At 57.7% G+C, this 12,416-nt stretch overlaps 1 protein-coding gene across 3 annotated transcripts; it reads right to left on the bottom strand.

Annotated features, from left to right (window-relative positions):
• Positions 1-2,151: 2,151 nt before the first annotated feature.
• Positions 2,152-9,621, bottom strand: KIF12 (kinesin family member 12). Of its 3 annotated transcripts, XM_059410994.1 has the most exons (19): positions 9,439-9,543; positions 9,302-9,367; positions 9,121-9,199; positions 8,808-8,935; positions 8,607-8,682; positions 8,103-8,237; positions 7,800-7,935; positions 6,877-6,968; positions 6,560-6,707; positions 5,762-5,880; positions 5,574-5,678; positions 4,894-4,996; positions 4,720-4,810; positions 4,426-4,512; positions 3,947-4,037; positions 3,778-3,876; positions 3,120-3,220; positions 2,907-3,025; positions 2,152-2,581 (listed from the first exon to the last, which is right to left on the bottom strand). In XM_059410994.1, the coding sequence occupies exons 1-19, from the start codon at positions 9,462-9,464 to the stop codon at positions 2,442-2,444; spliced, it is 1,941 nt and encodes a 646-aa protein (XP_059266977.1). In that variant the 5' UTR covers positions 9,465-9,543; the 3' UTR covers positions 2,152-2,441. The 3 variants fall into 3 exon arrangements, with proteins under 3 accessions (XP_059266977.1, XP_059266979.1, XP_059266978.1); XM_059410996.1 differs by lacking the exons at positions 7,800-7,935; positions 8,103-8,237 and having other exon boundaries at positions 9,439-9,621; XM_059410995.1 differs by lacking the exons at positions 7,800-7,935; positions 8,103-8,237 and having other exon boundaries at positions 9,121-9,367; positions 9,439-9,544.
• Between the last annotated feature and the right edge of the window lie 2,795 nt (positions 9,622-12,416).

The raw sequence follows: 12,416 nt of genomic DNA, 5'->3' as shown, positions 1-12,416 counted from the left end.
TTCCTAGAGCTTCCCCCAATTCTGATATACCAAAGACCTTCTAAGCTTGACAGTTCTGGAGAATGACTACCCTATTTCATGGGGCTGGAGAACCGCCCCCAGAGTCCAGCATCCTCGGGAAGCCATGTAGCCTTCAGGGCTCCAGAAGAGCCCTCTGGAGTCCTCGAGCTCTCAGTAAGGACCACTCAACTTGAATCTTGATGCATTACTGGGGTCCTCTGGAATTCCTCCAGAGTTTTAGGATTCTGGACCAGAGGCAGCTCCAGAGCAAGGATGTTGACCCAGGTATGGACACAAGGCCTAGGACATGGGGCGCTGGAGACTGGTCTCCTTCAGTCTCTCTCTGGGAAAGTAAGTGGGGGTTTTGCTGAGCTGGAACTAGGAAGCTGGAAAATCGTGGCCGGCTCCAGCGGAAGAAGGACTCATCCAAACACAAAATGAACCAGCAACAGCCAGGGTCGCCCTGGGTGGTCCCTGTCCACCCTCCCAAGGCAGCTGAGGAAAGCTCTCACGCTCGGTGCCAGGGGCCTTCCCTGCTGGGGGGCTGGGGACCTCCCAGCAAGCAGGGATCCCATACAGTGAGGGAGAGGGAAAGAGGGAGAGAGAGAATGAGAGAGAGAGAGAGAAGGGCTCTTCGGAGGGGAGGAGCCCAGGCTCAAGCCTGCCAAGCCACTGGAAACCAGATGGCACCACGGTGAAAAAGTGAAAAAAAAAAAAAAAAAAAAAAGAGTTGAAAAAAGTGACCTGACAGCATTAACCAGGTTCACCCGCCTCCCCTCCTTCAGGTCTGGGCGTGAACGTCACCTGCATGGGACCTTTCCTGATCCCCCCATTAGAATCCTGGCAGATGGACCTCCCTGTGAGATCTTGCTCCATGGCATTTATCACTGAGTTCCCTCTATTCTGCCCTTTCTCTGATCTGTGTTTGGTGACGGTGAGGATTCTTAGGCTTTGTTCAATGTTGGCCCGAAGTGGGCTCTCCATAGGATTTTGTAAACAACTTTTTTTTTGAACCCAGATCATCATCAAATGGTCATATTGACTGAAAGTTGCTTTCAGCTGAATTGCAATAAGCAAAGCCTTGTGCCACACCAAATCTACTTCCCATCTCCAAGTAGATTTAATGCCCACAACGGTCCAGGGAGGGGCTCCTGCTGCTGCAGCCATCCTGCCAATGAGAGGACCCAGGTTCGGAGCAGTGAAGCTGTCTGCCCGGGATCACTCATGGTTACGGAAGGCGGCAAGATCTGCACGTTGTACGGTTCAGGCTACAGACTTAACCAAACCCACTCTGCTGGGCCCGGCGCCCTGTGGCGGCTGCTCATGACCCCCATGTCCTGGGCTCTGCGCCCTGGCACTGGCCTCCCACCGAGTCTCCGCGGCTGAACACCCTGAATGCCCAGCCACGCATCTCGTCTTTCAACACCCAGCCTCCGTGAGCTTCCTGGGCAAAGCCGTGTGTCCCTTCTCAGTCCTGTTCACCACCCAGGCTGGCGTCGATGCCAGGAATGTTGAATGAATAAATGAGCGAACAAAGACAGGAATGAGCCCTGCAGGTCTCGGTTCCTCTAACTCCAAAATGGAAGAGTTAGAATAGTCTGATGGCTGCTTCTCTAACGAGGTCCTGGCACCCCCAATTTCTCATGTCACATCTGGATTTCCCCTAACTGTAGACCCACTACACCCTACTGGGATCCTGACATTCTTCACCTCCTGACCTTCACTCGAATTCCACAGACAAGGAGCCATTCCCGCCCCGTCTAGTCGGCTGAACACCAGAAAGTGGTCTGGGAGGGTTCAAGGCCTGCCCAAGGCCCCAGCAAGTGTGTGGCATCAGAACTCAAACCTCACAAGCCCTGCAGCACCAGCATGCCTGTAGCGGGCACACAGGCTGGCTGGAATGGTCTCCCCCATGCTCCTGCAGGGAGACGCTCGCTGATTTCCCCTCGGCTCCCCCGCTGCCTGTAGCGGTCACTCAATTAAAACGGTATCACATACAAAGGAGATGGCAACCTGCATTATTCCCAATCAGAAGGGGCATGCACCTCTACCAAGAGTCCTTGGCTCCTCCTCGGGGTCCCCCGGGAGCCCCCCTCTCTGGGCTGCCTCCGCGCAGAAGTGCCTGACGCCCCCAAAACACGACCCGCCACAACCGGAGCGACACCTTTCTTTAATCATTTGTCTGTTTCATCACCCACCGCCTGGCTTCTCCCAAATCCAGTCTCTCCTTTCTCACAGTCTGGGGTGTCCCCCTCCCTCTGCTCCCCCAAACTTGCCCACAAGCCCCTAGCCGCAGCCCTCAGGAACTGGCCTCCGTGCGGCACAGGTGCACAGGGGGACGGCAGCTGCCATCCCCACTGCACAGATAGGGAGACGGAAGCCTGGGAGCACAGAGCCCAGACCAAGGTCACGCAGTAGTCTCTTAGGTTTCTGCTTTGCCCTCAGCAGGGAGGGAGGACTCGCCTGGGGCTCCCAGCAGCCTCGCTGGGGGGCGGCTGGCTCCGGCCGCGGCGCAGGGAGCTGCCAATCTGGTCTCGGAGGGCCTCCAGTCTCCGGGCCAGGTTTGGAACTGCAGCACCACCTGAGAAACACACAGTGAGACTCAAGGCCTGTGCTCCCTTGGGCCCCTCCCCACCCGGACCCATGAGTGTCCCATCACCCTCTGGGGAAGCCTCAGGGGGCTCCCCTCCCCCTCAACATACACCACGGGCTCCTGCACACAACTGGACATACAGGTGGCCCCGGGAAGCGAATTCCAAGTTTGGGAACTGGACAGATCTTACAGATCGCCTCTCGACACACACCCTGTCTCAGAGATGGGAAGACTAAGGTCTGGACAGGGTGGGTTCCGGCCCAAGATCACCAAAAATACACCCACGAGGGGCCGCTCGCTCTCTCTTCTTCACCTCTCAGCACTGGTGAGGTGTTCAGGGGCCCCACAGGCAGTGGGGGCGCGGAGGGTACCGCCTCCTCTTCCAGCAGCATCTCCGCCAGGACTCGGGCCTGAGGCCAGTCGCTAGGACTCCTGGGCCGGGGTGGGTTGGGTAGTGGGAGATGAGCCTTGGGTTCCCAGGCCTGGTCCCCTCCTCTCCCGTCCCAGTGCCCCAGGGCTGGCCCACCTCTCTCTTGGACACTTGGCAGAGCCAGGGTTGCCTGGGGGTGCCCAGGGTGAGGGCTGGGCAGACAGGGGCACACCGCCTGGGGCCTTAGGGCCAAACACCTGCAGGAAAGACCAGAGCCGACCCTGGGTGAGCCTGTCTCTACGTGCCCCATCCTCCTGGTGCCACCACCATCTCTGCCATGCCTGCCCCCTCAGGATAGCAAGCATATCAGGGGGACATAAAGGCACTGCTCTTGGTCCCTTTTTCTGTGGGTGGCAGGTAGCCCTTGGAAAGTCCTCTCTGGAGATAGGAGCTCCCTGAGGGCAGGAACCACGCCTGGTCTCTTTCGGAATTCTTGGCGTCTAGAACCGGGGCTGCCACAAAGCTGGAGCTTAGGGGAGAGTGACCGAGCGAGTGAGTGAACTCGTAAGTGAACACCTAAATGAGTAACGTGTGAGTGGACGAATGGGTAAGTGAGTGGCTCCGTGAGATCCTGAAAGAAGGTAGGATGGGGAGCAGGGGGAGGCAAGCGAACCGGCCCAAAGTGACCCCTCACCCCATAATCCAGCCTGGGACCCTGGAACTCTGGAGCCTCCCAGGCTGCCGAACCCTGGATACAAATCTCCAGCAATCCCCACTTGCTCAACAACCCCCCCCCCGCCTCCCCCTTTCCTACCTGGGGCAGGTGGAGCTCCCCACGTGCACAGGCCCAGTGGGCCAGTGGTGCTCGGCACAGGGGGCAGAAGCAGCTGCAGGAGCAGGAGGGAGGCAGGGCCTGCAAGAGGGCATGTCAGAAGCTCTGCACCGGTCCTGCTCCTCCCCTCTCCCACCAAGCAGAGACTCACGTGGCACGGGGGAGCTGGCACCATCACACAGGGACAAGGAGGGGCCAGGCCAGGGTGCGGCTGGTGATGGTAGCAGGCACTGAGGAGGCGCCTGGAGAGAACAGTGGGGTCTGTGCCTATAGCCTGTGAACCAACACCGGGCTGGCCTCCACATTCCCCCTTTTAACAAACGCTCAGGGAGCACTAACTATAAGCCAGGTGCCGTGCTCAAGGCTTTACAAATGAGCTCATTCAATCTGAACTCTACATCCACCCTATAAAGAAGGCTCTGTATTATCCCCATTTTATATGAGAGGAAGCCCAGGCAGGGAGAGGTAAAATGACTCACCCAAGATCACATAGCTAGTAGGTGGCAGAGCTGAAGTTTAAACCCAGGGGGTCTGGGTCCAGAGGTCAGACCCTTGACCATTTCACTGAGCCACCCTTTCCCACCTGCCCTGGGTCCCAAGGCCTGTCTCCCAGCTGGCAGCCGTGCTCACCGCTCCAGCTCCTGGACCTGCTGGGCCAGGATGCGCTGTTCGTCCCGGGCCTGGGCCTGGCTACTCTGCAGCTGGCTCTTTTCTTTCCTGGGAAGAGCAGGCCCCAGGCAGGTGACAGGAGGCAGAGCTACCTGTGGGGGTATCTGCTAGCCCCCCTCTCTGCGGTGGAGTACATGCCTCAGGAGGCAAGCAGGGGGACAGCAGGGTAGCCACAGACTAGGGAGCAGTGCACTTGGCAGAGCAGCCCAGAGGGACGGGGTGGGGCAGAGTCCCCCTGGCTGAGGCAGGCCCTACCTGAGCCTCTCATTCTCCAGCATGAACTCCTGGAGCATCCCATAGAGGTTCCGCTGGGCCCAGGCCACCCGAGCCCCACTGAGCCTGGAGGCTGCAGGGAAGGGGAAGATGGCTGGATCCAGAGGAGCCCTGGACCCTAACCTCACCCTACCCCTGCCTCCAGGGAACTCATACCCTTGGGGTCTCTTTGCCCCAGCTGGGACCGCAGGCAACGGTTCTCCTCCTGCAGCTGCAGTATCTCAATCTCCAAATGCTGGGGATGCTTTGCCTTTGGTGACTGCAGAGAAAGAGGCCCAGAGCTGCTGTCTGTGGCTGCCCAAGTTGTGCACTGCTCAAGGGCTTCCCGGGGTGGGTGAGGAGAGCCTAAAACCCAGCCCATGCTTCACTGGCCAGCCTCGCATCCCGGGGCTACGTCCACCTGGAGGAGGCACCTTGTGCTAACGGCATCAAAGGGTCAGGCAACCATCACTGGAGGCCTGGAGGGCCTGCTCTAAGCTGGACCCTGCTCCAAGTCCAATCTTAAACTCAGTTCTGTTCAAACCTTGGCCCAGATCCTGACCCCAAAGGAGACACTATGTCAGACCCCAACTCAACAACTCAGATTTCATCATGGTACCAGCTGGGATCCTGGGTACACCCTGAATCATATCCAAATCAGACCATACACCTAGGCATGCCCTAACCCTGACCATAACCCTGACCCCACCCTACCCAATCAGGACCAGGACTCTGACTCTAATCCCAACTCTGACTCAGTTCCAGGCTTCCCATAACACCAACTCGGACTCCAACTACTGCCAGATCCTCAACTATCTCCTCTGCCCTCCCCTCTACCTGGGTCTCCCTCCATTCACCTTGGGGGCCTGTGGCCGAGTGGTGACCCGCTGGGCCCGGCTTGCATATCGCAGGGTGCTGAGTGTCTCAGGAAGGCACTGGGCTGAAGGGGACACGCAGGCCACCTGGGGAGGACTGCCTCTGAGTGTTCCTCTCTGGGACCCCCTCCCTCAGGAGCCATTCCTCCCTGCCAGCTCCTCTGCGGTACCATGAGGGTGACCCCGCGTCCCCCCAGCGAGTCTGCCAACAGCTTGGTGAGCTTGCTGTCCCGGAAGGGGATGTGGCTCTGCTTCCGCTGTGGGTCCAGCAACAGGGAGATGCAGTGACCTGGGTGGGGACAACAAGGCCGGCAAGGTCACCGCCCTCCCTCAAGGCCACCCAGCTGGTATGTGCAGAGCTGGGACCTCCACCCAGACCTGTGTGACTTGAAAATCCCTCCTCCTATGAGATCCAGTTACTTGGTCAGACCAGTCTCTGCCACCAGACAGGGGCTCCTGAGGGTAGAGATGACCCTGTCCACCCCGATCCCCAGTGCAACCAAAGAGGCTGACCACTCCTGAACCTGGCACTCGGCAGAGGCTTAGGAAATGAAGAAGAGTTCCCTGAAAATCTCCCTACACACATCGCCGAGGAAGGGACCTCAAGGCCCAGTGACCTAGGGCAGGCGTGGAAAGGAGATCACTTTCTTCCTCTCATGGAGCCTCAGTCTTCCCAAGTGCACATGGGGACAGGCTGAATGTCTGAGCGTTCAGCCTCTGCACTCGAGTGTTTCTACTTCTTAAATGAAAACGTACCTTTATAAACCCTCAGTTTTATAGACTCGTAAAGTTCTAAGAGGGGAGGCACGAGTCAATAGCACGCTAAGGCCAAGAGGAGGCGGGTGGCTAGTGGGTCACAGCTCTTGACCCCCCCACTACCACTCCTCTGGTTCTCCCACCTGGGACAGCTCTGGGTCAGGCTCAGGGCAAGGACACAGGATGTCCATGCAGCTGGCCCCATGTCTCACCCAAGGCCAGCAGGCTGCGGTTGATGCTGTTCGCCTCAAGCATCAGCTCCCCCCGGGATCCTGTGGCTGCCACCTTCTCACTGCCAGCCAGGTCTACAAAGCACAGCTTCCCCGCCATGGGGGGTTCCCCAGGGTCCCCTGGAGGCATCTGTGAGGCAGAGGGGTCAGACTTGGGAGGGGCCGTCCCCACCAAAGTCACAAAGCCGAAAAGATTTCCACTATTACCTCCGGCACCTGCCCAAGTTGCTTGCTATATCAGAGGCAGACCCTGGCTGGGTGACCCTGGGCCAGCTCCTTCCCCACGTGGGGACACTCACAGTTTGGCGGCTGATGTAGAGCGTGAGCAGGGCATGGCTTCGGCTGGAGGCCTGGTTCAGGGTGTGAGCTGAGCTCCGTCGGCGGGTAAGACCTAGAGGCGGAAAATGGCAGGAGCTGGACCTGGTAGGAGGAGCAGGTGGTCACCGATAAAGGAAAAGAAGCGAGGACATCCTGGGAGAGGGGCCAGCCCATGCAAAGGCACGGAGGCAGGAAAGGGGAAGGAGGGGCTGCCGGGGCTGTCTCTAGCACGGACATGGGAGAGGAAGATGGGGAATACTGAGCAGAGGAATGTCCATCAAATTCACGTTTTATGAACATCTCTCCCATTGCCTTGTGGAGAAAGAGAAAGACTAAGACAGAAAGCTCAGCTCTGGGCACAACTTTGGGGCCAGAACCCAGAGTCCCCAGTGCCTGCCACAGAGTGAGTGCTCCATAAATACTTGATGAATGAATGGGGCTGGAACAGAAGGACGTCACAGACTAGCCTAAGAGGTATGACATTTACCTTTAAGAAACTGGAAGAGCCTGGGGGTCTGGAGAGGAAGAGGAATGGGGTTTGCTGCATGTAGGGGAAAGGACTGGAAGGGGAGAGCCTTGAGGTGGGGAGACCTCCTCAGGGGGCAAAGATGGGGCCCGACCAAGACAGAGGCCTTGGACACGAGAAACCATGACCCTGACCCCACCCTACCCAATCATGCCCCATCATCAGAATTCCAAGAGTTTGGACAGCAGACTCTGCAAGCCTGGGGTGGGGGTGGGGAACGAACATCTCTGGGCTGTGTCTGAATTGTTGGTTTGCTGGCCCTTTCCTCCCACACGGAGCATCTCAATCCACAGCTCCAGCCAGGGACTCGGGGTGCACAGTGAACAGCTGAGGAATGGGCATCCCCACACCCCAAAGCACCCCTGAAGTAGCACGCACCCATTTGGAGAAGGTCCATCAGGGCCCCCAGACTCCCAAACTCCACCACCCGCAGCTGGTCCACATAGAAGCCACGGGTCTTATTCCAGCGAACAGGGAGGGGCCGGGGAGATCCCACACTCAGAAGGTCCCGAACCTGAGGTGAAGGTGGTGGGTGAGGGAAGGGGCCCTGAGCCCACGTTCCATCCACCCCTAGCCTCTACCAGCAACAGGCCCCCAGCCGCTTCTGTCCCTCCACCCCTGCTCTTTGGAGAGAAATGCCTCCTTCTCCTTGAGGGCTCTCTCTTCATCTCAGTCCCCCACCTGCTCATTGTAGATCTCCAAATAGGAGGCACGGAGGGTAACAGGCGCGCCCAGGTGCTGAACCCGGTCTAACAGCCAGATGAAGGTCCTCTGTATGATGCCGGTTAGGTTGGGGGGTACGGGCACACCCTCGCCCTGGGGGCAGAAAACAGCTGAGCCTGGGGCTGGATCACACTCCTCCCAACACAAAGCAACAGTCAGAACTACCCTTGGTAGAGAACTGCCCTACTATGCGCCAGGAACTGTGCCAAGTTCCCGCGGAACAGGGTAGTAACCCTCGGTCAGAACTGTCACTTCCGCATACAGATGCAGAAACTGAGAGCTATTAAGTCAAGTGGATAAAAGTGGCTCCATATGAGGCAGACGCCTTCACCTCTCCAGTCCTCAGTTTCCCCATCTGCAAATGGGGTTGGGCGGCACGAAGGCCCTTCCCCCTGGAAGCGTGCGGCTCCCCAGGGCCTCGCGGCTCCCGTTCCCTCCCCGCTCCCTGGGCGCCGGGCCCACCTGCGGAGGAGGCCCGGTCAGGGTGTAGGTCTTCCCGGAGCCGGTCTGGCCGAAGGTGAAGACAGTGCAGGAGAAGCTGCGGGCGGCAGGGGCGCGGCTGGACCCGGGCGGCGGTGGGCTGGGGGCTGGAGGGGAGGGGGTGGGCTGGGGTCCCGGGTCGCGGGGGGCCGGGACCGGGGGCCCTGGCGGCGCCTCACTCACCCGCGCAGCGCCAGCTCGCCCAGCCGCCGCACGCCGCACGCCCGGAACACGTCCTCCTGCGTGCGCGCCCCGTCCAGCACCGCGCCGAAGCGGAACGCCACGTCCGGGCCGCCGCCCGGGGGGCTCACCTGGGGGAGGGGGTGGCCGAGGGGGCGGGGCACGCTGGGGGCGGAGCCTGGGAAAGCGGGGCTCACGGGGATGTCCCGGGGAGGCGGGGTCTTGGGACAAAGTTGCCCCGGGAAAGGGGCGGAGGGGCCTTCAGGTAGGTTTGTGGGGGAGGGGGTTGGGGCTCGAGGGGGGAAGGGTTCCTCACTTGCAGAGTCCGGGTCCCCGAGCAGTGCAGCGCGCTCTGTTCCCCTCGACGCAATTCGGCCGCGCTCATGGGACGCACCCTGGGGTCCGTTGGGAAGGCGGACGATCCATCCCATTGTCGCCATCGGTCCTGTCCTCGCTCGCGCCCCTCGCCCGGCACTCCCCAGCCAGCCTATACCTACCTGAGTACCACCTGGATGGGCGTTTCTGGCCCCTCTGGCCCCTGCTCCAGGCTCCGTGCGGGGTCCCTGTGGCAGCAACGGGAGTTACCATCCCTGAGCCCAGAGGCTCCTCGAAACCTCCCAGAATCTCTGCTTACCCGTCTGGAGACCCGCGTTCCTCCATGTCCCGCTTTGCACGCGAAGTTAGCTCCGCCCGAGTCTCTTTTCTTTCTCCCTCCACTACCCGCCCTTTCCCACCTCACCGGGACTGCTGTACACAACTTACATCCCCCACCCCCTTTCCCCCTTCTCAGGCAATCATCCATCCGGAAAGGCTCCAGCCTCCCCTGGGCTAGCTAGTTAAAGATTTACCCACCCCCACGTCTGGTGGAAAAAGTGTCCAGCAAAGGGACCCCTTGCTAGGGGGTTCTGGAGTCTGGGGATCCCTTTCTCTTGCCCTTTCCTATCAGGAAGGACTACCCAAACCAGCCTTCTCTGTACACAGAAGGGGATAGGGAGGGCAGGCATGGGAAGGGCTCGACAGGGGCCTGGGCAGAGCATGGACCAGGCCCTCCCTGCTCTCCACCTACAGCTCCTCCAGCTTTGTAAAGCTTCCTCCCCTGCTTCCCCACCCTGGCAGCTCCAGCTACTTGGCACCCTAGGACCCAGGAAGTGGGGCTGGGAGAGGCGCCTAAAGGGGCGAGAGGGGCCCAGGTTTCAGCTCTCAGAAGACCTGGCTGGATTGAGCTCCTGAGCCAAGCTTACAAAAGGGCCAGAAAGAATCTGGTTAAACATTGGGCCACCTGCTTCTCCAATGCCAAGGCTGATTGATCTAAGGCCAGGGCTGCTGTTTAACCCTCTCCTGGTCTGGCTGTGAGGAGCCGCAGAGCTATGTGCGTAGGTGCTGGGGTGGGCCAACCACCCATTCAGGGTCAGTCTCCGTGCTGGGCATCAGGGCAAAGGAATCAGGTAGTCTTAGTTCGGGACACAAGTAAAAACAGTCTAGTGTGCAGGGATTTGGGGGGGCATAGTTCAGAGACCTGTAGGAACTGGGAAGTGAGGAGGTTCTTCTCAGAGGGAAGACATTGCAGGAATGCTGGGTGGGGTGGGGAAATGTGTGAGACATGTAGAGGGGGACTGAGACTGGACCAAGCTCACGAAGGAGTCTGGACTCCCTCTTCAGGGAACCAGGAAGCCATTCATGGGTTATAAACACGGAAGTGACACTATCAAATAGGTGTTGTGATTATTATTGCCATTCTGGCTGCCTCTGTATATTCTCTGAATATTTCTGTAAACTTCTCCTCTCCCTGACACACAATAGGATGAAAGCCTTTAAAGATCACCCCCCTCCCCCTCCCAATGCAATGTGCTCTGTACCACCACAAATGATAGCCAACTAACTATCAGAGCTGCCCAGCTAGGGACTGGCTTAACTTGGGTGGCAGTGAGCTCCCCGTGCACTGGAGGAGTACAAGCAAGAGCTGGTTAACCTTTTGGTCATAGTGCTTTCAAGCTAGATCTACAGGGAGAGTTAGGTAGAACAAAGAGCCACCGTTCCCAGCCCTGCCGCTTGGGCAAGTCATTCCCCATTTCTTTTTTTTTTTTTTCCTTTTTTTTTTCTTTTTTTAAAGATTTATTTATTTATTTGACAGACAGAGATCACAAGTAGGCAGAGAGGCAGGCAGAGAGAGAGATTGGAGGAAGCAGGCTCCCTGCTGAGCAGAGAGCCCAACGTGGGGCTTGATCCCAAGACCCTGGGATCATGACCTAAGCCGAAGGCAGAGGCTTTACCTACTGAGCCACTCAGGCGCCCCTCATTCCCCCTTTCTTAACCTGTTTCTTTCCTCCAAAAAGAAATGAATGATGTCACTTGGTTGTCCTGAGCTTTCGATGAGACCATGTAATTGAAAGGGATTCATCGGTTGTAAAGAATCATCTGAGAGCAATAATAAAAGTCCCTAGATGATCTCTAAGATTTCTTTCAACTGTGAAGCTCCTTAATCTGTTACTTTTTTTTTTTAATCCTTCAGGTGGATAGGACAAAAATTACTTTTCCTGTTTTGTAGATGAAAAAAATGGGAGAAAAGAGGGGCACACAGGGGAGGCTGTCTGAGGGGAAAGCAGCTGTGAGCGGCAGATCCCAATAGAACCCGGAGCTATGAAAGCCTGCGGGCCTAGGTGCTGCCTGTGACGGCAGCTTGCGTTTTTCTGTCGTGGACCCAGCAAGAGAGCAGGCTGCTCCTTCAAATGTCCCTAAAAGGGTTAAGGACAACCACTCATTTGTATCTTTGTGTGCTCTGGTTTAATCAAATTGCTGTCCCTCTTCAAACTGGACCAAGATGAGCCACACGGAAGGGATTTTTGAGAAAAATGCCAAGACAAGGGGTATGTGTGTGATGCGGTGGGACGGGCTGTTGGGCTGTGACTTGGGCAACCTGGGTCAGAACATGTACATGGCTGGATGTCCGCAGGCAAAAGCAAAATTCTGGTTCTGCTCTCTAACAGCAAGTGAGGACATCTGCTATCTTTAAATTGTGAATTCTTTCAGCAGATTTTTTTTTTATTAAGCCTTCTTTGTGTGCTAGGCTTCCATGAACGTGAGAGCTGCATGAGGGAACAAAACAGACACTGCTAACTGTGGCTTGTGGGGCACCTGGAACCCCCCCCCACCCCCGCCCCGCTATCGCTGCATGGCAGGCAGGAGAGTAAAGGTAACCGTGTTCTGAAACTATTTGGCTCCATCTTGGAAAGTTAACATGTGCCTATCCCGTGATCCAGAACTCCCCCTTCCGAGGTGTGTGCCTAAGAGAATTGAGTATCCGCTCCAAAGATGGGGACAAGGAAATCCACCGGTATCAGCCACCACCTCTTTCCCCACTACCACGGTCCCTTCCTCCCTCCTTGTCCTCATCATCCTCACTGTAATCCCATCACCTCCTTCACTCCAATTCTGCCGTCACCACCTGTAGCTGCAGAAATAGCAGTCCCCGCCCCCGTTGCCCCCGTACCATCATCATCATGATAGTGTCCTTCATGATAGTGATAGGAGCCCACACCATCTCTGTCCATTCATTTAAGAAAGTTAAAGGACACAATCCCTGGGCCCCTGTGCACAGCTGGGGCTGAGTCCCTC

The sequence above is a fragment of the Mustela nigripes genome, chromosome 9, assembly GCF_022355385.1.
Source record: "Mustela nigripes isolate SB6536 chromosome 9, MUSNIG.SB6536, whole genome shotgun sequence".
Lineage (NCBI taxonomy): Eukaryota > Metazoa > Chordata > Mammalia > Carnivora > Mustelidae > Mustela > Mustela nigripes.
This window is presented reverse-complemented; position numbering and strand designations above follow the sequence as displayed.